General features: G+C 55.0%; 3 protein-coding genes across 105 annotated transcripts in view; 2 read left to right on the top strand and 1 right to left on the bottom strand.

Annotated features, from left to right (window-relative positions):
* The window catches only part of LOC103790484 (uncharacterized), a 135,925-nt gene extending 122,354 nt beyond the window's left edge, over positions 1 to 13,571 (top strand). For 41 of the 45 annotated variants that reach the window (XM_078350288.1, XM_078350279.1, XM_078350270.1 and 38 more), the window contains 3 exons: positions 1,186 to 9,758; positions 11,699 to 11,757; positions 13,140 to 13,561. In XM_078350288.1, the coding sequence (XP_078206414.1) occupies positions 8,912 to 9,758; positions 11,699 to 11,757; positions 13,140 to 13,226 (993 nt within the window). In that variant the 5' untranslated portion in view covers positions 1,186 to 8,911 and the 3' untranslated portion in view covers positions 13,227 to 13,561. Of the gene's footprint in view, positions 1 to 1,185; positions 9,759 to 10,870; positions 10,960 to 11,698; positions 11,758 to 12,598; positions 12,695 to 13,139 lie in introns of all 45 variants that reach the window. The other 4 variants (XM_078350297.1, XM_078350274.1, XR_013527080.1 and 1 more) reach the window with 3 other exon arrangements.
* Positions 1 to 24,902, top strand: part of LOC144576556 (uncharacterized) — a 537,019-nt gene that overhangs the window by 31,745 nt on the left and 480,372 nt on the right. The gene's annotated exons all lie outside the window — the stretch shown is intronic.
* LOC108590407 (uncharacterized) overlaps positions 1 to 24,902 on the bottom strand; it is a 105,923-nt gene that overhangs the window by 54,288 nt on the left and 26,733 nt on the right. The window lies entirely within an intron of this gene.

The following is a 24,902-nucleotide window of genomic DNA, read 5'->3' as shown; positions in this document are numbered from 1 at the left end:
TGTTTCATTCCAGCCTTCGGGAAAGAGCGAGACTCTGTCTCAAAGAAACAAAAGGATTACTTATATTACTACTTAATAATTTTATTATTGTTTAAGATGGAGTTTTGCTCTTGTTACCTAGGCTAGAGTGCAATGGCATGATCTTCACTCACTGCAAACTCTGCCTCCCGGGTGTAAGCAGTTCTCCTGCCTCTGTCTCTCAAGTAGCTGGGATTACAGGTGCCTGCCACCACACCTGGCTAATTTTGTATTTTTTAGTAGAGACAGGGTTTCAGCATGTTGGAGGGCTAGTCTCAAACTCTTGACCTCAGGTGATCCACCCACCTCGGCCTCCCAAAGTGCTGGGGTTATAGGCATGAGCCATGTCGCCCAACGAGTTTTATTATTAATAGGTAATGAATAAAATATTTTAGAATGTTTGTTTTGTATTAGTTATAATAACATGTAATGTTTTTATTATTAATACGTAATAAATAATATTTTTAAAAGTTTGTTTTATTTTTAACTTTAATGTAATTATTTATGTAAAGAAAAAGTCTTAGAAATCTTACATAAAGTTAAAAAATGTAATGGGATGCTAGACCCCAAAAGATTTAGCAGCATTACTCTGAGAACTTCCAGTTTAGAAATATACAGAGTAAGCCACATACAACTTGCTATGTGATCTATTTTGTTTTCTTTTTTGTTTTAGGATATGGGGTCTCACTCTGTCACCTAGGCTGGAGTACAGTGGTGCAATCACAGGTCACTGCAGGCTTGCACTCCTGAGCTAAGGATCCTCCTGCCTCTGCCTCCTTAGTAGCTATACATGATGACACCTGGTTAATTTTTAAATGTTTTCATACACATTGGATCTCACTTTGTTGGTCAGGCTGGTGTCAAACTCCTGGCCTCTAGTGACTTTTCCATCCCTGCCTCCCATCCTAGAGGCATGATCCACCACAACGAGCACTTGTTCAATTTTCTAAGGAAATAAAATTTTCTAAAGTAAGCCTGTGGCAGGAAGATAAAAGTAAAAAACAGAAGAATACATTCTAATGATTTATTCCCACATATTCTTTTGAAAGCAAGAACTTTTAGTAGACACATATTTTACAAAGGCAAAGAAACAATGTTTTACAAGTACTTCAACACACACTGTCATGTTCTTACTTCTCTGACATCAGTTCTTTTTTGTATTTTTAGTAGAGATGGAGTTTCACCATGTTGACCAGGATGGTCTCGATCTTCTGCCCTCGTGATCCAACTGCCTCAAGTCAAGCTCTTCAGGCCCACTTTGAGCCTTCCGATGACCTGGACAGGCCCAGCTCTTTCCTCCCAGTGGCCTCTGCAGGCCTAGCTTTTGCCTCACAGGTATTCCTTGAACAGGTTTCTGCTTGCCTCCTGGTAGCCTTGAGAAGCCCAGGTGTTGCCTCACTCTAACCTCATTAGGACCAGGTCACAGTGGCCTCTCCAGACCCAGCATCTGTCCCCTGACAGGCTGTCCAGGCCAAAATGTCTTCTAGTCACCCTCTTCAGGCGCAGCTTCTGTCTCACACTGGACTCTTTAGGTACAGCTCATGCCTTTCGGCAGCCTCTTGAGGCCCAGTTCCTGTATCTCTGTGGCCTCTCCGGACTGAGAGATTTCTCAAATCTGCCATTCCAGGTCCAACTCCTGCTTCCAGTCGGCCCCAATAGGCTTAAACTCTGCCTCACAGCAGACACCCCAGGCCAAGCGTGTGCCTCACCACAGTGCCCCCAGGCCAAGCTTCTGCCTTTCGGCAGCATCTGCAGGCCCAGCTACTGCCTCCTAATGGCCTGTCTAGGTGAAGCTCATGCATCACAATGGCCATTCTGATCAAGCTTTTACTTTTTGGCAGCGTCTCCACGCGCAGAACTTCCTGAAGTGGGCCCTCCCATGCCCAGCATTGGCCTGCTGGCATCCTCTCTGGGCCCAGAACGTCTTCAGGTAGGCCCAGCTTTTGGGGCCCAGCTCCTCCTCTCAGCTGTGTCTACGGGCTCAACTTTTGAATTTGCCTCACAGCAACCTCTGGGGACTCGGTTCCTCCCCAGCTTCTGGTGTCCTTTATAGGCCCGAAAGCTCAGGCTCTCCAGGCCCTCCCAGCTCATGTCTCACACTGGCCTCTCCAGGCTCGGCTCCTGCCCTCCCAGGGCATCTCCAGGCCTCAGACGTTCCCGAGTCGGCTTCTGCTGGCCCGGCTCCTGCTGCCTCATCATGCTGGCCTCGGGAGGCCCAAGCATTGGTTCCTGAAGTTTATCTCTGCAGGCCCAGCTTCTGCCTTCCCGGCAGCCCCCCAACATGGGCTCCTCCAGGGCAAGCTCCTGCCTCCCAACGGCCACCTGGGACACAGCTCCTGCCTTCTGTCAGCCTCTTCGGGAGGCCCAGCCTCTGCCTCCCTACTGCCGGCCCCCACACACCCGGATCGTCATCCTGGCTGCGTCTATCTGCCAATGTTTTGCCCCCTGGCGGCCTCTTTTGGCTCGGCGCCTGGCCAGCTCCCGACGGCCTCTCGTCTGTCGGCCCGAAGCTTCCTCGGGGATTTCGGGGTGTCCCTTCTGCATCCCGGTGGCCTAGACAGGCCCAGCTACATCCTGACATCGGCCTCTCCATGCCCACTTCTGGCCTCCCTACAGCACCCCCAGCACCATCCACTGTGTGCCGGCCGCTTCCCCAGGCCTAGATCCTGCCTACCTCCCGACTTCGTCCACAAACCCAACGCCTCCCTCACACTGGCCAGTTGAGGCCCAGCTTGGCCTCTAGCACATGTCTCTGGACCCAGATCTCACCTGGTGCTCGCCTTGAGTCTGAGCCCAGGTCCTCCCTCGCACCGACCTTTCTCGGCCCAGCTCGCCTCTCATAAACTCTCCGGCCAGCTCCTGCCTCCCAGCGGCCTGTCCAGGCCCGAAGCTTCCTCTCCGGGCCCAGCCTCTCCAGGCCTGGCTCCTGCCTACGCTAGGCCCCTCTGGGCCCAGCCTCCACCTAACAGTGGACCCTCCAGACCCAGCTTATGGCCTCATCGTGGTCTGCGCTCAGCCCAGCTCCTGCCTCTGTGGCAGCCTGTCTCCACAGGCCCAGCTCCTGGCCTCCAGGTGGCCCCCTCGGGCCAAACCGGTGCCCCCAGGCGGCCCTGTGCCTAGCGGTGGCCTTCTGGCATCCTCTCCTTGTCCAGAACGTCAGCCTCTTTGGTCCCAGCCCCTCCTTCTGGCAGCTTCTTAGGGCCAACCTTTTGTTCTCGCCTCGCAGCAACCTCTGTTGCTCGGCTCCTCCCTAGCTCCTGGAGGCCTTTGTAGGACCAAAAGCTCAGGCCCTCGACTCAGGCTTTCCAGGACTACCCAGCTCATGCCTCATGCTGGCCTCTCCAGGCTCAGGTTTTGCCCACCCAGGGTTCCTATAGGCCCCAGATGTCCCAGAGTCGGCTTCTTCAGGCCCGGTTTTGGACTCCTCCTAATGGCTTCTGCAGGCCTAAGCATTGGGTTCTTAATTTGGCCTCTGCAGGCCCAGCTCCAGTTCTGCTGGTGTCTCCTCCCCATGGGTGCAAACGTCATCATGTGGATTCTTCTAGGGCCAGCTCATGCTTCCCAAAGGCGCCCTGGGCTTAGCTCCTGCCTCCCGTCAGCCTCTCCTGAAGGCCTAGCATCTGCCTCGGTACTGGCGGCCTCTCAAGGCCTGGATCCTCCTCCTGGCCACGTCTCCGGGCCCAAGTTTTGCTCCCGGCAGCCTCTTTTTTTTTTTTTTTTTTTAAAGAGATGGAGTTTTGCTCTTGTTTCCCAGGTGTGGGTACAATGACGTGATCTCCGTTCACCTCAACCTCCGCCTTTTGGGTTTAGGCAATTCTCCTGCCTCAGCCTCCTGAGTAGCTGGAGTTACAGGCACACGCCACCATACCCAGCTAATTTCTTTTTCTTTTTGAGACAGAGTTTCGCTCTTGTTACCCAGGCTGGAGTAGAATGGTGCAATCTAGGCTCACGGCAACCTCTGCCTCCTGGGTTCAGGCAATTCTCCTGCGTCAGCCTCCTGAGTCGCTGGGATTACAGGCACCCGCCACCGTAACCAGCTATTTTTTTTTTTTTTTTTTTTTTTTGAGACAGAGTTTTGCTATTGTCCAGGCTGGAGTGCAATGGCGGGATCTCGGCTCACCGCAACCTCCGCCTCCTGGGTTCAGGCAATTCTCCTGCCTCAGCCTGCTGAGTAACTGGGATTACAGGCACGCACCACCGTGGCCAACTAATTGTTTCTTTTCTTTTTGAGATGGAGTTTTGCTCTTGCTGCCCAGGCTGGAGTGCAGTGGCACGATCTCGGCTCACTGCAACCTCTCCCTTCTCGGTTCAGGCAATTCTCCTGCCTCAGCCTGCTGAGTAGCTGGGATGACAGGCACGCACCACCATGCCCAGCTAATTTTTTGTATTTATAGTAGAGATGGGGTTTCACCATGTTGACCAGGATGGTCTCAATTTCCTGACCTCATGATCCACCCGCCTCGGCCTCCCAACGTGTTGGGATTACAGGCGTGAGCTACTGTGCCTGGTCCCCAGCAGCGTCTTTTGGCTCGGCTCCTGGCCAGCGCCCGGAGGCCTTTTGTCTGTCGGCCCAAAGCTTCCTCAGTGTCCCTTCTGTTGAGGCCACTGGGAGGCAGAAGGGACGACCGGAAGGCCCTACCTGAGGAAGCTTTGGGCCAACAGACGAAAGGCCTCTGGGAGCTGGCCAGGAGTCGAGCCAAAAGAGGCTGCCAGGGGCAAAACTTGGGCCGGTAGATGTGGCCAGGAGGAGGTGCTAGGCCTGGTGTGGCTGCCAGTAGGGAGGCAGAGGCTGGGGCTCCTGGAGAGGCCGCCTGATGGGAATCAGGACCTGGGTTCCAGGGGCCACTGGGATGCCGGAGCTAGCCCCGGAGGGGACCATGTGATGATGTATTGTGCCCACGTTGGGGGGTGCCGCCGGAAGGGCAGGAGCTGGACCTGCAGACGCAGGCTTCATGACCCAATGATTGGGCCTCCCAAGGCCAGTGGGAGGACAAAGCAGGACTGGGCCTCAGGGCCGAGCTTTGGAGTCCCCCCAGCCTCCCCAGCCCCAGCTGCTGCCTGCTGGCTGCTTCCGCAGGCCAAGATCCTGCCTGCCTGCCTGCCTGCCTGCATCCCGGCTGCATCCACAGGCCCAGCGCCTCCCTCACACTGGCCAGTTGAGGCTCAAGTCATGCCTTTGCCGGACGTCTCGAGCCAGCTCTCACTTGGTGCTGGCCTTGAGTCTGGACACAGGCCCTCCCTCGCACCGGCCTCTCTTGGCCCAGCTCACCTCTCATAAACTCTCCGCCAGCTCCTGCCTCCCAGTGGCTTGTCCAGGCCTGAAGCTTCCTCTCTGGGCCCCGCCTATCCAGGCCTGGCTTTTGCCTGTGCTAGGCCCCTCCAGGCCCAGCCTCCACCTCTCAGTGGACCCTCCAGACCCAGCTTGTGGCTTCATTGTGGCCTCCGCTCAGCCCAGCTCCTGCCTCTGTGGCAGCCTGTCTTCACAGGCCCAGCTTGTAGCCTCCCGGTAGCTCCCTTGGGCCAAACTGGTGCCCCCAGGCCGCCCTTCCATGCCCAGCATTGGCCTCCTGGCATCGTCTCCTTGTCCAGAGTGTCTTCAGGTCAGCCTCTTGGGGCCCCGGCCCTCCTTCCGGCGGCTTCTAAGGGCCAATCTTCCATTCTCGCCTCGCAGCAACCTCTGTGGACGCGGCTCCTCCCCAGCTCCCGGAGGCCTTTGTAGGCCTGAAAGCTCAGGCCCTCGACTCAGGCTCTCCAAGACTACCCAGGTCATGCCTCACGCTGGCCTCCAGGCTCAGCTTCTGCCCAGCCAGGGTTCCCATAGGCCCCAGATGTCCCAGAGTCGGCTTCTCCAGGCCCGGGTCCAGACTCCTCCTGTTGGATTCTGCAGGCTCAAGCATTGGGTTCTCAATTCGGCCTCTCCAGGCCCAGCTCCAGTTCTCCTGGCATCTCCTCCCCATGGGTGCAAAACATTGTCACATGGGCCCTTCTAGGGCCAGCTCATGCTTCCCAAAGGCCCCCTGGGCTTAGCTCCTGCCTCCCATCAGCCTCTCCTGGAGCCCCATCCTCTGCCTCTGTACTGGCGGCCTCTCCAGGCCTGGATCCTCCTCTTGGCCTTGTCTACGGGCCCAAGTTTTGCCCCTGGCAGCCTCTTTTTTTTTTTTTTTTTTTTTTTGAGATGGAGTTTTTCTCTTGTTACCCAGGCGCGAGTGCAGTGACCTGATCTCGGCTCACCTCAACTTTTGCCTCTTGGGTTTAGGCAGTTCTCCTGCCTCAGCCTCCTGAGTAGCTGGGATTACAGGCATGCACCACCATGCCCAGCTAATTTTTTTTTTTTTTTTGAGACCTATTTTTGCTCTCGTTACCCAGGCTGGAGTAGAATGGTGTGATCTCGGCTCACCAGAACCTCCGCCTTTTGGGTTCAGGCAATTCTCCTTCCTCAGCCTCCTGAGTAGCTGGGATTACAGGCACGTGCCACCGTGCCCAGCTAATTTTTTTTTTTTTATTTTTTTGAGATGGAGTTTTGCTCTTGTTGCCCAGGCTGGAGTGCAATGGCACGATCTCGGTTCACTGCAATGTCTGCCTCCTGGGTTCAGGCAATTCTCCTGCCTCAGCCTCCTCAGTAGCTGGGATTACAGGCATGCACCACCATGCCCAGCTAATTTTTTGTATTTTTTTTTTTTTGAGACCTATTGTCGCTCTTGTTACCCAGGCTGGAGTAAAATGGCGTGATCTCGGCTCACCACAACCTCCGCCTTTTGGGTTCAGGCAATTCTCCTTCCTCAGCCTCCTGAATAGCTGGGATTACAGGCACGCACCACCATGCCCAGCTAATTTTTTTTTTTTTTTGAGGTGGAGTTTTGCTCTTATTGCCCAGGCTGGAGTGCAATGGCACAATCTCGGTTTACCACAATGTCTGCCTCCTGGGTTCAGGCAATTCTCCTGCCTCAGCCTCCTGAGCAGCTGGGATTACAGGCACACACTACCATGCCCAGTTAATTTTTTGTACTTTTAGTTGAGACAGGGTTTCACCACGTTGACCAGGATGGTCTCGATCTCCTGACCTCGTGATCCACCCGTCTCGGCCTCCCAAAGTGCTGGGATTGCAGGCGTGAGCCACTGCGCCTGGTCCGCAGCAGCGTCTTTTGGCTCGGCTCCTGGCCATCTCCTGGAGGCCTTTCATCTGTCGGCCCAAAGCTTCCTCAGGTGGCACCTTTCGGGCGTCCCTTCTGCCTCCCAGTGGCCTCAACAGAAGAGACACCTAGAAGGCCCCACCTGAGGAAGTTTCGGGTTGACAGATGAAAGGCCGAGCCAAAAGAGGCTGCCTGGCTCAAAACTTGGGCCGGTTGATGTGGCCAGGAGAAGGTTCAGGCCTGGTGAGGCTGCCAGTAGGGAGGCACAGGCTGGGCCTCCTGGAGTGACTGCCTGATGGGAACAGGACCTGGGCCCCGTGGGGCCACTGGGATGCAGGACCTAGCCTCGGAGGGGACCACGTGATGATGTATTGTACCCACGTTGGGGGGTGCCGCCGGGAGGGCAGGAGCTGGACCTGCAGACGCGGACTTCATGACCCAATGCTTGGGCCTCCCGAGGCCAGCGGGAGGACAAAGCAGGACTGGGCCTCAGGGCCGAGCTCTGGAGTCCCCGCAGCCTCCCCAGCCCCAGCTGCTGCCTGCTGGCTGCTTCCGCAGGCCAAGGTCTTGCCTACCTGCATCCACAGGCCCCGTGCCTCCCTCACACTGGCCCGTTGGGGCCCAGCTTGTGCCTGTGGCAAACCTCTCCGGACCCAACTCTCACCTCACACTTGCCTCGAGTCTAGGCCCAGGTCCTCCCTCACAGTGCCCTTCTTCAGCCCAGCTTGCCTATCACGGTCTCTCCTGGGCCAGCTTCTGCCTCACGGTGGCCTGTTCAGGCCCAAAGCTTCTTATCCGAGCCAGGCCTATTCAGGAGGCCCAAAGCTTCTGCCTGCACCAGGACATTCTGGGCCCAGTCTCCATTTTTCAGTGGACCCTCCAGGCCCAGCTTGTGGCATCACAGTGGCCTCTGCTCAGGCTCAGCTCCTGCCTCTGCGGCAACCTGTATCCACAGGCTCGGTGGCACTCCCGGGCCCAGCGTTTGCCTGGTGGCATCCTCTCTGGGCTTAGAACGTCTTCAGGTAGGCCTCTCGGGGCCCAGCACCTCCTCTCGGCAGCATCTATGGGCCCAACTTCCGAATTTGCCTCACAGCAACCTCTGTGGACTCAGCTCTTGCCCAGCTCCCGATGGCGTTTGTAGGCCCAAAAGCTCAGACTTGACTCAGGCTCTCCAGGCCCACCTGGCTCATGCCTCACAAGTGGCCTCTCCAGGCTTGGCTCCTGCCCTCCGAGGGCATCTCCAGGCCCTAGACGTTCCAGAGTCAGCTTCTGCAGGCCCGGCTCCTGCTGCCTCCTCCTGCTGGCCTTGGGAGGCCCAAGCATCGAATCCTGAAGTCAGCCTCTCCAGGCCCAGTTCCTGCCCTCATGGCATCTCCTTTCCATGGGTGGAAAACATCCTCACATGGGTGCCTCCAGGGCCAGCTGCTGCCTCCCAACGGCCCCCTGGGGCCCAGCTTCTACCTCCCCTCAGCCTCTGGGAGGTCCAGCCTATGCCTCCCTTGTGGCGGCCTCCCCAGGCCCAGATTCTCCACCTGGCCTCATCTACTGGACCACGTCGTGCCTCCTGGCAGCTGGTTTTTGCTCGGCTCCTGATCAGCTTCCAGCGACCTTCTGTAGGCCTGAAGCTTTCTCAAGTGGGGCTTTCTGGGCCTCCGTTCTGCCTCGCGGTGGCCTTGACAGGCCCTGCTACCACCTGACATTGGCCCCTTTTGGCCCAGCTCTGGACTCTCTGCAGCCTCCCCAGCACCAGCTGCTGCCTGCTGATGGCTTCCCCAGATGAAGATCCTGCCTGCCTGCATTCTGGCTGCGTCCACAGGCCCAGCGCTTCCCTCACAGTGGCTCATTGGAGCCCAGCACTTTCCTCACAGTGGCTCATTGGAGCCCAGCACTTTCCTCACAGTGGCTCATTGGAGCCCAGCACTTTCCTCACAGTGGCTCATTGGAGCCCAGCATTTTCCTCACAGTGGCTCATTGGAGCCCAGCACTTCCCTCACAGTGGCTCGTTGGAGCCCAGTGCTTTTCTTACAGTGGCTCATTGGAGCCCAGTGCTGTTTTTACAGTGGCTCATTGGAGCCCAGCGCTTCCCTCACAGTGGCTCATTGGAGCCCAGTGCTTTCCTTACAGTGGCTCATTGGAGCCCAGCGCTTCCCTCACAGTGGCTCATTGGGGCCCAGCTCATGCCTGTGGCAAACCTCTCCGGACCCAGCTCTCGTCTCACTCTTGCCTTGAGTCTAGGCCCAGGCGCTCCCTCGCAGGGGTCTTCCTCAGCCCAGCTTGCCTATCAGACTCTCCCGGGCCAGCTCCTGCCTCCCGGTGTCCTGTCCAGGCCCAAAGCTTCCTTTCCGTGCCCGGCCTCCCCAGGCCCAGCTTCTGCCTGCGCCAGGCCCATACCGGGCCCAGCCTCTGCCTTTCATTGGACCCTCCAGGCCCAGCTTGTGGCATCACCGTGGCCTCTGCTTAGGCCCAGCTCCTGCCTGTGGCAGCCTGTATCCACAGGCCCCACCCCCAGCCTTCCTGTGGCCCCATGGGGCCAAGCTGTTGCCTCCCGACGGCCCTCCCGGGCCCAGCATTTGCCTGCTGGTATCCTCTCTGGGCCCAGAACATCTTCAGGTAGGTGTTTCGGGGCCCAGCTCCTCTCTGCCATGTCTATGGGCTCAACTTTTGAATTTTCCTTGCAGCAACCTCTGGGGACTCAGTTCCTCCCCAGCCCCTGGCAGCCTTTATAGGCCCGAAAGCTCAGGCCCTCTGTCTGATCACAGCTCAAATGGGGGAAAAGGAACTAATGTTCTCAGGCTCTGGTCACCTAATTCCTGCCCTCCTTTGCAGGGTGGGTCCCAGGGATACCACCGACACTGGCTGTTTGTTCACTTGCTAGCACCACCTGGCAGGTTCCTCCCTGGGGCAGACTGATTCAGGTGCTTCCCTTTTCTGGTTTCCTGGCTTCAAGCCGGCACTCTGCAGCTTCACAGTGAAGCTCAGCCGACAGTACAGAGAGCTCAGGGACCAAGAGGCTGGACAGTGCCAATGGTGGTTGAGGGTCCTGGCCTGAGTACAAGGACCATTTCATGATTGTTGTTGCCATCACAAAGAGCAGTGTCCGTCCCATAGCACAGCCTCAGCTCCTCTTTTTTTTTTGCTGTGTCCCAGGGCTTAGAAGGGCTGCCATCCTCAGGGCCGACAGCTCTACCGCTTTACCTGCTTGTGTGTAGAACAGCTTTACAGAGGTTAGGACACAGCTCAGGGTCACACTGCAAACGATTAAGCCACGGTCCACCCTAGACCTGGTGCCTCCAGAGCCTCAGTTCTCTTCATGCTGAAGTCCCTACTGGACTTCCTGGCAATTTCTAGCTCCTCTGCAAGGAGTGAGCTCTGGGTCCCAGCCTTTGCCCTTGGTCCCATCACAGCCCGCAGCCATCTCCCCATGGCAGCCCTTCATCAGACACAAGCTACAACCCTCCACAGAGGACGGTCTTGCCAGCCCCCAGGAGAGATGCTGACCCTGGTTGACTGTGACCATGATTGGTGTCCAGAGGCACTGGCAGCAGAAACGTCAAGCTGCCATCAAGAGTAATGGGCTTGTTTCCCTGTGGGCACTGGCGAGCCAGCTGGCCTTGGTGCCCATGCTGGCCAGTGGAAATTGTCCCCTCCAATAGTAAGAAGTGGAGACCCAGCCTCTGAACTCACAGGGGCCCCTGCCTGACTGGCCGCCTCCCTCTCTGCAGCTGTGGCATGAAGCTGAACGTGGACTACCTGGTGGAGATGCTTTGGGAGTACTTGGTCCTGACCTGCATCTACACCAGGAAGAGAGGATGTGAGTTACACTGCATGTAGCTGAGAAACAGGCTGAGCTTCATCCTCCCTAAAAGGCTGCCAGGCCTGTGGGAGGTGCCCAGAGATCCCGGCACCAGCTGTGGCCTGGCTTATTTAGACACATCTCAGCTCTTTTCCCTTCTCAGCACTGGGCACTGCTGGTTTTGAAGGTGCCCTGGTGGGGCAAGGCTACCTCATGGTCCTCACTGGCTGCAGCAGTTAGTGCCATCCTGACCTTTCCTCACAGTGACAGACCCCACCGCAGGAGCATTAGTGACCTGAATCCACAAGAGCCCTCCCCATGTCTGACCCCCACCCATCCTCCTGATTGCTGCACACACACATATGCCCTGGGGTCCCAGCTGCTGAATTCGGAGCACTTTGCATCAACCCTGACCTTGGCAGCAAGGAGCGAGCTAGTTTCCCTCACGAGACTCCAACACCCCTTTGGGTCCTGCCCGTTGAGTCTAGATCCTTGTCTCTGTCAGTGCTGTCACAGCAGATGGATGGCAGGCAGTGTGATCCTGGACTTTGATTTATTTTGAGTCACTGTGTTCAAGTAAGTGTTGTAGAAGATGGCACAGGGATATATGCGGAGGGCGTGCTGGATATTGGGGACGTTAGGCCAAGGCAAGGAGACTGAAAGGGCCTCTGCAGCCATCTCTTCCCTCGGGCAGAATCATGAGGTGGCAGTGTGGGTTTTCGTGTGTGGTTGACGCTCTCCCCATCTCGCCCTGCAGAGAGGCCGGACTTCACAGATGCCATCATCCTCCGGAAAGGGGCCTCAGTGGAGCACGTGGTGAGTTGACAAGACCTGCCCTAACAAGGGGCGGGAGCTCTGTATGCCCCTTGGAGCGCTGTTCTGCCTGAGGTGCCCTGGGCCAGGGGTGGGCTCTGCTGGTCTCAATCTCAGATGATGACACTCAGGCTCTGGAGTTGGACAGTCTGAGGCTGCGTCTGCAGTACCGCTTCCTAGCCATGTGCTGTGCCTCCAACCTCTCCTTTGAGGTGGGATGTGCTGCCTGCCCCCCTGGGTCGTCAGGAAGACACGTTGGATGAAGTCCAGCATGTAGGGCACTCAGCACACTGCCTGTAGTGCATAGATGCCAGTAACCCTGCTCCCATGCCGTTCAGGCATCATCCAAGGAGTGGGGAGTGGCGCTGGCTCAACACAGAAGTCAGGACAGGTTTCAAGGAGGCCACCTGAGCTGGCTTGTAGAACTAGCAGGTCTGGCAGTGAGGAGTTGGGGTGGGGAGCATCCCAGATAGGGGAGCAGGCATGCACAGGCCCCAGAGGAGGTGCTATTGGCTCAGGGAGCACGAGGCTGCCTTTCTCTGTCCAGAATTCTGTCACCTGAACATGACCCTGCAGGCACCGGTGGTGGCCAAGTGTTGGGTCACATGGCTGTGCTTCTGGGCTGTTGCTTTTTCAGGTGTTGTTTTCCTCAAGCTGATTTCTTCTTGGGATCTGTATCATGGAAGCAAGAGACACTGTTCCTCTAGCCCCTTATGATAGTGGTGGCTGGGCTTGCAATCTGGTCTCATGCATTCATTCCTTCTGAAAGCCCAGCCCCAGGTCTCTGGGTGCCACCCTGGAGGTGTTGAACAAATGAGGCCACGCAAAGTCCCATCTCTCTAAGACCTAGGCTTGAGATCACAGCAGGAGGAGCCAAGAAGACTCACGATTACCCTCCTGAATCCCTTCAGACACTCCCAAGTGGCAAGCTGAGTAAAATGTAAGACCCATTTGCAGGCCCGAATCAGCGACCTTCCCATCTCTGTCAGGGAAGTGGACCTGCAGGCCTGGCGCCGCCTCTGCCCCCGCCTCTGCCCCCGGGACACTGGGCTGAGGCGTTTTGTCTCCCACTGGGGCCTAGAAGTCTTGTGGGCATGTAGGGGGAGGAGCCGCATCGCACAATTGCAGAGTCCCTTCCCTGCCGCCCTCCACTGTCCCACCATCAGTGTGGCAACCAGAGGTCCACACTCAGGGCAAATGCTGGCTGCCCCTCCAGGGTCTCTTTCCAATTTCACATGACCTCTGGGACCCCTGTGACCTTCATCCCTACCAAGAAGCACTGGAGGCATTCACCCTCAGAACACACACCCCGGGGATATCTTTCGTGGCCTTGCCCTTGGCCAGTGCAGGCTGAGGTGACCCCTCTGCCCCCATTCCTCACCCAGGGAACCATCACCAAGTACAATCCACAGCAGGTGGGTCTGACCCACACCACGGAGCATGAGGAGGTCATCCAGATCGTGAAGAAGTAATGGCGCCTGCGAGGCCTTTCGCCTACCTGTCTCATCTCCCTGGGGGCATCGGTCCTACTGGGATACACAAACACCTTGGGTCCTCCACTCAAGGCTCTCCAGGATTGGAAGCAGAGCTTAGTGGATTCAAAGGACCAGCTGACACCTTCCACAGCCTAAGGGGTGTCCTAAAGTGCCTCCGTCTTTTTGACCCTCCCAGGGCAGCCCCTGCGCAACAAAAAACCCCCAGACCATGGGTCTACACACCTGGGCCAGGGACTTTTGAGTTTAGAATCTGTTTTCTAAGTCCCCAATTCTTCTGGCTCTCCTTTCTGAAATAAAGGATTGGAAACCATTCCTGTCCAGACTGAGAACACTTTGTAACCTTGCTGAACAGTAGCCAGGTTGAGTCTGGTGGGCACAGCTCAAGCATTGAAGGTAGCAGTGGGCCTGGGAGTTTAAGAGGGTGGAGCCTGGATCCCCAGGGCAGCCCCAGGCCATGGGTGGCAAGGAGAATGCAGGGTCCCTCATCCAGGCACGGGCAGGCTCTGCCCAGGGAGCTGGTCATGGGTGTCACGCCCAGACTGGCCCCTCCAGAGGGGCCTGGCTGCCAAGGTGGGCAGTATCCCAGGAGGCCTTTGTGACCATCTGGGTGGCAGGAAGGCTCCCCCATGAGAACAAGGTGGCTGACCATTTCCTGTTGCCTCAGAAGCCAGGAGCAGAGGGGCTGGCAGGGGCTCATTGAGTACCTACAATGTGCCAGGGACAGTGCTGGCCCCTCACGGTATTCTACTGTCCCTTGGAAGGTGGTGCAGGTTGAACAGTTTTTGAATGCAGAGCCCAGATGTAAGACCTGTGAGCAGCAGCGAAGGCTTCCTGGAGGAGGTGTGCCTTTTTGGAGGGATGCAGCAGGTTCTGTGAGGCTGTCAGGAGAGGTAGAGAGCTCCAGGGGTCCTCAGGCCCAGCTGGAGTATGGAGCAGGCCCAGGCCCAGGTTCTGGGCTGTTTGCAGCTCCGCTGTCAGCTGCTCAGTCCTTTCCAGAGACAAAACAGGAATAATAGACATCATTAAATATACATGTGGCTGGGGCCCCAGGCGGTTGACCTGGTGGGCCGGGCCTCCCTTCCCCATAACACCGAGCTGCTCTGCTGGGCTGATTGTGCTCCTGGGCCAGCCAGAGGACCCCCATGAGGCAGCATGCAGGCTAGGAGCAGGCCACGGGACCCAGATAAGGGGTCCCTAGCCTAGAGTCCTTGGGGTTGGCCACTAGCTACCCTCCCATCTCAGACTGCAGGAGCAGCAGCAGAGCTGGGGCCTTGCCCCAACTCACCTCGAGGCCCTTCGCTGCCTCACTTTGTTCATCTGTGAGGGGTGTGATGCCCATGCAGCCCCCTCCTAGTGATGGTGGGATACCAAGACAGGCAAGGGCTCCTTGGCCCCTCTCCCAACAGCCCTGATGCCTGGCCATGAGGCCCTAAGTGAGGGTTTCTACCTGGGTGGTGGCCATTCCCACTTCCACTTTACAGGCAAGGGCTCTGGCCCTGGGTGAGGTGGGGAAGGCCTTGAGTTCACACAGTGTCAGGCTGAGTGTGGGCCTTGGGTTAGATCCAGGCCTGTTCTGTCCCCCTGGCTGGCTGACAAAAGGGGACAAACGAGGCCAGAGGCTGGGGGGTCCTCAGGCAGTGAGGGCTCGGGTGAGTGGCTCCTGCCACTGGGCATGTTCCTGGGCTAGGTCTGTTGTGCGTGGGGGTCAGGCAGGCACTACAGCTCTGTTGTGTCCTGGGCTTTCTGGATCTGTGGGCAGGATGGTTGTATGGTCTACATTTGCATGTGAGACTGAGTGAGAGATCATGCAACTGTGTATGCCCAGGTCAGTGTGAAGTGTAGTTCGTGGTGCCCTTAGGGCTGGGAAGCTCCCTAAGACCCCCTCAAAGGTCCCAGACCCCTCCCCCAACTGGGGCGGGCTCCAGGCTTGGGCCTCACCCTGTCAGCCACCTTGTTCTCATCACTCATGCTCCCTGGCAATCACAGGCAGGGGTCTGCACCCTCACCCAGGCCATGCCCAGGCAGCAGAGCTGCACTCAGCTCCCAGCTGGCATCCCTGCAGCCTCCCAGGGGTCATCTGCCTGCAGCTTTAGAAGACTCAGGTACAAAGGAGACAAAGAAATGCATATTATTCTGTCCCATGCTTGTGCATTCTCTCATTCTCCATCTTTCTTCCTCTCCAGCTTAGATTCCAGTTTTTTGTTCCAGAACCCTCCTTTGGCAAGCAAGAAAGCCAAGTCGAGAGCCTCTGCTTCCCACTCTGTCCTTCTCCTAGACAGCTCACCCCACCTCCAGCCTCCGTCTCACCAGACCTGGGTCCGAGCAGCCTTTTTGACTCTCCACTGCACTGTCCCATAGCCATCCAAACGCTCCGTGTCCCAGACCAAACATGGCCTTCCCACCCCACCCAGCCTCACCTCAGAGACACTCTGTGCACCCTCCAGCTGCACCAACCCAACCCCAAGTTCACCTGGCTCCCCCCTCATCCCAGCCCCATCTAGCCCCTCACCAGGGCCAGCATGTTTTACCTCATCCTGAATGTGCCCACTGGACTCCATCACAGCATGGTCCCAGCCACACCACTGTCCCCGCTCCACTCTTTTCACATGGTGGCCTGAGCTGCCTTTTCTCCTGCTTCCTAAGAAGCCATGTGAGCCAGTGGTTGAGACCGTGGACACTCTGGAGCCAGACTGCCCAGGCTCAACTCCACCTACAAGCTCTGTGGGCCCATGTCCTCCTCTGCAAAGTGGGAAGAATAATCACACCCACTTCAGGAGGTTGTAGTGAGTTGAGTTCTGTGTGGCCTGGCAGTTCTGAACACAGGCCTTGCCGTCACAGGTCCCATTGCTTCCTCACTGTGGGCTCTCCGCTGAGGGATCTAACCTGAGATCAAGCCCTTCATCTATAAAATGTGAAGAACAGTTGCTGTCCTACTTATGTGAGAATCTAGTGTGATACTTCAGAAAAGCATTTAGCACCAAGCCTGGCACACAGTAAACATCTGGAAATGTGGAACAGTGACCAAAGTCCCATCCCTTTTATGTTTGATTGGGCTAGTCCCTGCCTGCCACCCTGGACACCTCTCATTTCACATGCCCTCAATCACTCTGCTGTAGCCATAGACTGTCCCTGAAGCCCCTCTTACTACCTGGCATTTGCACATGCTGTTCCACTTGCCAGCAATACTGTTCCCTCTTCCATGTGATCAGCTCCCTCTTATCCTTATCTTGGTTCAGGGTTACCTTGTCAGGAGAATCTTCCTGGACCTCCAATGCAGTGTTCACCCATCTGGGGTCATGCCCTGACCTTCACAGCTCTTCTTATTGGTGTGACTCTTTGTTTAAAGCCTGCATCCAGGATAGGCATGGTGGTTCATACCTGTAATCCCAACACTGGTAGGCTGAGGCAGGAGTAGTGCTTGGGGGCAAGGCGTTCAAGACCAGCCTGGGCAACTTAATGGGACCCTGTCTCTAGAAAAACTGAAAGCAATAGCCAGGTGTGGTGGCACACACCTGTGGTCTCAGCTGCTTGGGCAGCTGAGGTGGGAGGATTGCGTGAGCCTGAGAGCTCAAGGCTGCAGTGAGCTGTGATTATGTTACTGCACTCCAGCCTAAGCGACGGAACAAGACCCTGTCTCAAAAAACAAAAACAGAAAACAAAGTCTGTGTCCCCTACAACGCAGGGAACTTCATGAGAGCAGAGATCAGGTTGGCTTTCACTCCACTCTGCCAACCCTGAGTGCCCTGCATAGTGCTTGGCACATAACACATGCACAACTAATGCACAGCTAATATTTAAAGAATCAATAAATGAGAGACTAGTAGCCTGACACCCGCTCTGTGCCTGCACAGAGGTCAGAAACCCTGAGAGGGAGGCAGGACCTGGAACCTACCAGAGAAGGGGCAACCTCAGCTGACTTCTTGCCCGAGGCCCCAGAGACCAAGAGGGGTCAGGTGGGCAGGACTTGCTGCCAGCAGTCACCCAGACCACCTCACTCAGAGCAGACAGGCAGAGGCCTGTAGCAACGATGTTGGCAGTCATAACAGCTGCTTACCCAGGCCAGCCACTGTGCCCGGCTCTCCACCATTTCATGTAATGCCCAGGCCAGCCTTGGTAGGGGAGGTATCTACACTCACGGATGAGGAGACTAATGCTGAGGCTGCATGACTTGCTATGGGTCAGATCCAAGTGAGGAATGAGACCTGACCCAGAGCTCTGAGCCGCGGGCCTCCTCATCCCCTGGGCTAGAGCTGGGCTTGCCTCTCCGAGTGGCAGGTCTTCATCTGGACAATGGGGTTTTGCAGGTGAAAGATGCCTGCCTGCGGGCTTGAGGCATGACTTGGGCAAGTCCCTAGACAATGGTGGCCTCTCAGCCTTTCTTTTTTTTTTTTTTTTTTTTAGGAGAAAGAGAATAATATTTATTGGGCATGCCATACACCAAGTTAGATTTTTTTTTATTATTAATAGCACCAGTATCTCTGAACCTGATTTATTTTTTTGTCTTTTTATTGCATTTTAGGTTTTGGGGTTCATGTGCAGAACATGCAAGACATCTGCATAGGTACACACATGGCAGTGTGTTTTGCTGCCTTCCTCCCCTTCACCCACATTTGGCATTCCTCTCAGCCTGTCTTCTGGACAGACAAGGCTCCCTGCTTGGGGCAGACAGAAAGTATGGCTCTGGGAGGTGCTCCTGGTTCTGAAGAGCCAGCCCTGCCCCACTTGTCCCCAGCAAGTCTTCTGACCTCTCTCTGCCTCACTTTCAACAAATGTTACGTGGCTGTGGGGGTGGAGTTGGATCTGGGACATCTCAGGCCCTGACATTCTTCCTGAGAGCCTGTCTAAAGTGGTGTTTCCACTCACTGTCTCCAATTTCTTGTTTTCCATTTTCACATTTACAGTGTTGTGGTGGGTGGGGACAGTGTCTCGCTCTGTCTCTCAGGCTGGAGTACAGTGGCGCAAACTCGCCTCCCGGCACCCTCCACCTCCCGGGTTTAAGTGATTCTCCTGCCTCAGCCACCACACTGTGCACGCCTTTAGCTGGGATTACAGGTGTGCACCACCACACCCAGCTGAGTTTTGTATTTTTTGGAGAGATGGAGTTTCGCCATGTCGGCCAGGCTGGTCTTGAGTTCCTAGCTTCAAGTGATCCACCTGCCTCGGCCTCACAAATTGCTTGGACTACAGGTGAGAACCTCCATGCCCAGCCACCATTTATACTCTTAAATGTGACATTTTTGTTTGTTTTTTGACTCAGAAATGCACTCATATGGATCAAAAATCAAACTAATGTAGAAAGATTTATAGGGAGATAACCATTCTCATTAATTTCTTGTGTAGCTTTTGTTGTATTTTTTTTTGAGACAGAGTCACTCTGTCACTCGAGCTGGAGTGCAGTGGCATAATCTCAGCTCACTACAACCTCCGCCTCCTGGGTTCAAGCAATTCTTATGGCTCAGCCTCCTGAGTAGCTGGAACTACAGACACACACCATCATGCCTAACTAAATTGTGTATTTTAGTAGAGATGGTGTTTCATCGTGTTGCCCAGGCTGGTTTCAAACTCCTGAGCTCTGGCAATTTGCCCACCTCAGCCTCCCAAAGTGCTAGGATTATGGGCTTGAGCCTCCACACCCAGTGCTGAATTTCTTTTATTTGTTTTGACACAGGGTTTTGCTCTGTGTCAGAGTCTGGAGTGCAGTGGCGTGATCACGGCTCACTGCAGCCTCAAATCCTGGCTCAAGTGATTCTTCCACTTCAGCCTCTTGAGTATCTGGGCCTACAGGCACTTGCCAACACTCCCCACTAATATTTTAGTTAGTTTGTTTTTTAGAGACACGGTCTCATATTGCCTAAGCTGGTGTCAAACTACTGGGCTCCTCCCATTTCAGCCTCCCAAAGTGCTGGAATTACAGGCATGAGCCACAGCGCCCGGCCTAATGATTCTAAAATTAATATGGAAATGCAGAGAACTTAGAATAGCCAAAACAATGCTGAAGAAGAACAAGACTGGAGAGCCAACCACCACGAAGTCATCTCCTTTGAATATCCCATTCCTCATTGAGGGTGGCTCTCAGCAGCAAATAACTCATCAATCACTTTCTCCATATTGTTGTATATTAATTTCTCTCAACGAGGCAGTAAGCAACTTAAAAGCATATTCTAGTCACAAACACCTCTTCAGTAGTAAGGCATAGTGCTTAAAATCCAAGACTCTCCAGGCAGATGGGCTTCATGGCCCCATTTCTGTATTTATTATCTAACTGACTCTGGCAACTTTCTTCTCTCTGGTTAGTTTCTCCATCTGCGACATGGGGCAGCAGTGATAACGGTGTCCACGTAGAGTGCCTATGGAGCTTAACTGAAATAAGAGTGCCTGGCACACAGTATCTACCTACTTAATTATTGTGTTTTGAATAAACTGACTCCCAGATCAGAAAGCAGGTAGTTACTGAGATTAGGTTGATTGGCACAGGTTAACCTTCACCTTTGACTATAAAAATTCATTCTGAAACACACTACAAGCTTTGGTTAAGTTTACTTAATTAGAGTGTTTGGAGCAACGTAGTAAGATACAGTAGTTGTAGTCAAAGTTATTTTTCAGAAAATGACTTGAGACTAGGCTGAAAGCCCTCAATCTAGTGTTAAGGAGCATCTCCTAATATACTGCCTGAATGTGTATTCCCCACTGGGACTCAAGCCCGGACAGATAGTCCAATAGACATTAAAAGGTTGCCTGTCAACGATATTGAGCCTTGGGCCCTGGCTCACGCCTGTAATCCTAATGACTGGCTAAATCAGGAGGATCCTTTGAGGTCAGGAACTGGAGACCAGCCTGGGCAACACAGCAAGACCTCCTCTCTACATAAAATAAAATAGCTGGGCATGGTGGCACACACCTGTGGTCCCAGCTACTCCGGAGGCTGAGGTGAGAGAATCGCTTGAGGCCAGGAGGTTGAAGTTGCAAGGAGCCGAGATCAAGCCACTGCACTCCAACCTGGGTGATAGAGTGAGACCTGACTCAATGAATGAATGAGAATGAATGAATGAATGAATGAAGATATTGAGTGTTTCCTGTTCCCGGAATTTCTGGTTTGTAAAACTACCTGGGGCCAAGCACAATGGTTCACGCCTATAATCCCAGCTCCTTGGGAGGCTGAGGTGGGCGGATCACCTGAGGTCAAGAGTTCAAGACCAGCCTGGCCAACATGGTGAAACCCCATCTCTACTTTAATAAAAATAAAAAAATTAGCTGGGTGTGGTGGCAGGTGCCTGTAGTCCCAGTCACTTGGGAGGCTGAGGCAGAAGAATCGCTTGAACCTGGGAGGTGGAGAGATGGCGCCATTGCACTTCAACCTGGGAGACAGAGGGAGACTCTGTCTCAAAACACACACACACACCCCCGGCAGTGGGTATTATGGCAGAAGAAACTAAGGCTTTGCGAGGTTCCCGACGGGGAGTCCGCAGCGCGGTGGGGGCGGGGGCGGCCAGACCTCGCGCCTCTGGGCTGTGCTCCTGAGCTCCCGCAGCCCGCGGTCCCAGCGAGGCCTGGGCGTGGAGCGCGGCAGCCGCAGACCCCCGGGAAGACAGGGATTCAGGGTCCTCAGGTGTTTTTAGGCTCCTGCTCGCCTAGTGACCGAGGGGCTGGCTTTCTCCAGGCGGAGAAGTGTCTCCGGGTTCCCAGAAAGGTACCTAACCGGTTAGAAAAGAGGAGACCCAGCCCGGCGCGGTGGCTCACGCCTGTAATCCCAGCACTTTGGGAGGCCCCAGCGGGCGAATCACGAGGTCAGCAGTTCGAGACCAGCCTGATCAACATGGAGAAACCCCGTCTCTACTAAAAATACAAAATTAGCTGGGCGTGGTGGTGTATGCCTATAATCCCAGCTGCTCTGGAGGCTGAGGCAGGAGAACTGCTTGGACCCAGGAGGCAGAGGTTGCAGCGAGCTGAGACCACACCATTGCACTCCAGCCTGGGTGACAGAGCGAGACTCCATCACAATCGGAAACGGAAAGGGGAAGGGGAAGGGGAAGGGAAAGCGAAGGGGGACCAGGGGGATGAGGGGAAGAGGCCGGCGCTGCCCGGGCCCCGCGCGTGAAGGAAACAGCCCGAGGCCCCGCGGGTCCGGCCCTGAGAGGAAGGAGGGCGCCTGCGCTCCCGCGGGGGCCGGCGGACTTTCCTCCCCGCCCAGCGGCCCGGGGCGGGCTTTTCGGCTGCTCCTCATAAGCAGGCGGCTTCGGGTCTCCGGGACAGGTGGGTGCGGAGCGCAGCCGCGTCGTGCTGGGCGTTCGGGGCCTGCGCGGACCTCGCCGCCGCCGCAAAACCTGCCCCGCGCCCGCGATGTCCCGGCAGCTCCGCGCCGCGGCCGCGCTCTTGGCGTCCCTGGCGGGTGAGTGGCGCGGGGCTTCCCGCGGTGGCCCTGCCGGGTGGGTCCCCTTCAGCTAACGCGCCCTGGAGCCGCCGCGCTACAGGACGGCCTCCGGGTGGGGACACGGGGCGCGGCTAAGGGCGTCGTGGCTGGACCCTGTTTTCCCTGAGTTACTCAGAGCAGGTGTCAACTCCAAAGACGGTAACATCGTCCCTCGCTCCCAACAGGGTTCTGGGCGCCTTCTCAGGGATTGGATTTGAGAGATGGACACCTGAGCCAGGGCTTGGGAATGCGGGTCTTGGCTTTGGTGCCCCGGAAAAGCGGTCCTGACGTGCCTTCCTCCACATCAGATGGGGTCTGACAGATTGTGCCATTTCAGAAAGGTGTAGGACAGAGTCTCAAAGACATTTTTAAATTTATTTTTATTTATTTTATTATTATTATTATTATTTTGAGACAGAGTCTCACTCTGTCACCCAGGCTGGAGTGCAATGGTGTGGTCTTAGCTCACTGCAACCTCTGCCTCCTGGGTTCAAGCAATTCTCCTGCCTCAGCCTCCCGAGCAGCTGTCGGGACCACAGATGTGCCCCACTACACCCAGCTTTTTGTTTTCTTAGTAGAGTCAAAGTTTCACCCTGTTGGCTAGGCTGGTCTCGAACGCTTGACCTCAGGTGATCCACCTGCTTCGGACTCCCAAAGGGCTGGCATTACAGGCTTGAAATGCCATTGCATCCAGTTTTTTTGTTTGTTTGTTTTGGTTTTTTTGATGATCATTGTACTTCCCATCCCAGATGCTGTCTGGGACGCTGAGTTTTTGCTTATTTTATGTTCCGACCCTCCACTTTCACCAGAGCTTGTCCCCTTAGACGTTGAGTCCTCCTGGGTGCTGCGGTTCTGTTCCTGTGAGGAGGCTTACTGGTCATGAGAGAACTGCCTCCGTCCGCACCGCCCAGCTAACTGGCTCAGGCAGGGTGTGCGGTGGCCCTTGCTTGTAACGTGAATACCAGGGATGTTACGGAAGCGGTGGGAAGGGACACGCCAGCTGTCCTCACTGAGGCAGTTCTCCCTGTGCCACGCTTTCAGACTTACAGTTTCAGGTTCCCTTAGGAAACAGAAGAGGAAGTCATCATTATGCTTCACAGGGCAAGCTATTAAACAAGCAGAAAATCTCAGCCTCGCGGTAACCCACAGAGACCGGTCTGTGAGCATTGGTTGGATGGATGGATAGGTTCAGAAACTGATTTATGTAGACAGGCCAGGTGAGGTGGCTCAGCCTACAATCCCAGCACTTTGGGAGGCCGAGGCGGGTGGATCACTTGAGGTCAGGAGTTCAAGACTAGCCCCCCCAACACGGTGAAACCATGTCTCTACTAAAAATACAAAAATTAGTTGGGCATGGTGGTGTGCACCTATAATTCCCAGCTACTTGGGAGGCTGAGGCAGGAGAATTGCTTGAACCTGGGAGGCAGAGGTTGCAGTGAGCCGAGATCATGCCAATGCACACTTAACCTGGTGACAGAGTGAAACTCTGTCTCAAAAAATAAATAAATATATAAAAATAAAAACACAGTGAGTATTGACAACCACAAGGGCAATTGGAGGGACAACGCCCACATAACCCATTCCTTTCTGAGCTGCTAATTCTCAGAGGTGAGCTGTGTGAACGGTGCATGAGAGGTTTCTTCCTCAGAGGTGTGCTAGGTCCCAAGGCAGGTCAGTGTTGCATGGCCATCGTGGGGTCGCACGGAACTGGATTCAAAGCCTTGCCCTGACCCTTACTGGCAGGGAGGCCTTGTTCATGTCACCCAAGCTTTCAGGTGCTCAGTTCTCTCACTGAAAAATGGGGAGAATAATATCCTCTGCCGGGAGCACACGGGAAACAAATGAGGTGGTGCCTGGAAAGCAGCTGCAGCGATTTTCTCGGTGATGTCAACCCACTTCTCCTGGGTGTCTCCAGTCCCTCTCCCCATTCACCTCTCAGCCTCCTGCCCATGAGTCCCTTCTAGCTCCTGCAGTGATTTTCTCAGTGAGGTCAACCCGCTTCTCCTGTGTCTCTCCAGTCCCTCTCCCCATTCACCTCTCAGCCTCCTGCCTGTGGGTCCCTTCTTCACTCAGTACAGGCTCATCAGCACACAGTAATAGCAATGATGGCCATGGCTGACTGGCACTTTCTAGGTGCCAGGCTCTGTTCTCAGTGCTTTCATCCACAGAACAGCTTTGTAAGTTCTGCTAGCATCTCCACTTGACTTGTGAGGAAGCAGAAGCACAAAGAGGTTAAATAACTTGCCCATGGTCGCATAGCTAGCTAGTGACAGAGTCGAGCTTCGAACCAGAGTCTGTGCCCACAGCAGCTAACCCGTGTGCTTTATTCATGCACCTACTTACCTGTAACTTATTTAGTCTCTTAAGAACCCTGAGAAGTAGATGCTATTCTTATCCCCATTTTACAGATGAGGGTACTGAGGCACAGGCAGGTTAGAGAATTGTTCATGGTCTCCCAGTTAGTGAGTAGCATTTCTTGACCGGCATTCAAGACGTCTGGCTTTGGCTGTGTGCAGTGACTCATGCCTGTGATCTCAGCACTTCGGGACTCTGAGGCGGAAGGTTGCTTGAGGCCAGGAGTTTGAGACCAGCCTGGACAACATAGTAGACTGTGTCTCAAGCAAAACAAAACAAAAACCAAGTCTGGCCTTGGGGTTCAGGCTCTGTACTGCGTGCAGGCCCCAGAAATACTTGTCAAATTGGAAATGAGAAAAATCATCAGAAAGTTGTTGTTGTTGTTGTTTTGAGATGGAGTTTCGCTCTGTTGCCCAGGCTGGAGTGCAGTGGCGCGATCTTGGCTCACTGCAACCTTCGCCTCCCGGGCTCAAGTGATTCTCTGGCCTCAGCCTCCTGAGTTGCTGGGATTACAGACACCCACCACCAAGCCCGGCTAATTTTTTATTTTTAGTAGAGATGGGGTTTCTCCATGTTGGTCAGGCTGGTCTCAAACTCCAGACCTCAGGCGATTCACCTGCCTTGGCCTCCCAAAGTGCTGGGATTACAGGCATGAGCCACTACGCCTGGCCAAATCATCAGAAAGTTTTGCTAGGAGAGACAGAACTTTTGGGTAAACTCTCTGAGTAATCTTTATCCAGTTAACTTGCTTCCCTGATCTCAAATTTTTTCCCCAGAAAATGGGGGGATTTAAGTTCATATCAGTTAAGTGTACGTTCAGTTACATGTAAGAGACAAGCCCAGAATAATAGTAGATTAAACAAGAGAGTTGCTTGTCACACTCTCACATG

Source organism: Callithrix jacchus, chromosome 15, assembly GCF_049354715.1.
Source record: "Callithrix jacchus isolate 240 chromosome 15, calJac240_pri, whole genome shotgun sequence".
In the NCBI taxonomy this organism is placed as follows: domain Eukaryota; kingdom Metazoa; phylum Chordata; class Mammalia; order Primates; family Cebidae; genus Callithrix; species Callithrix jacchus.
The sequence above is the reverse complement of the archived record's forward strand: the minus strand, read 5'-3'. Positions and strand labels throughout refer to the sequence as shown.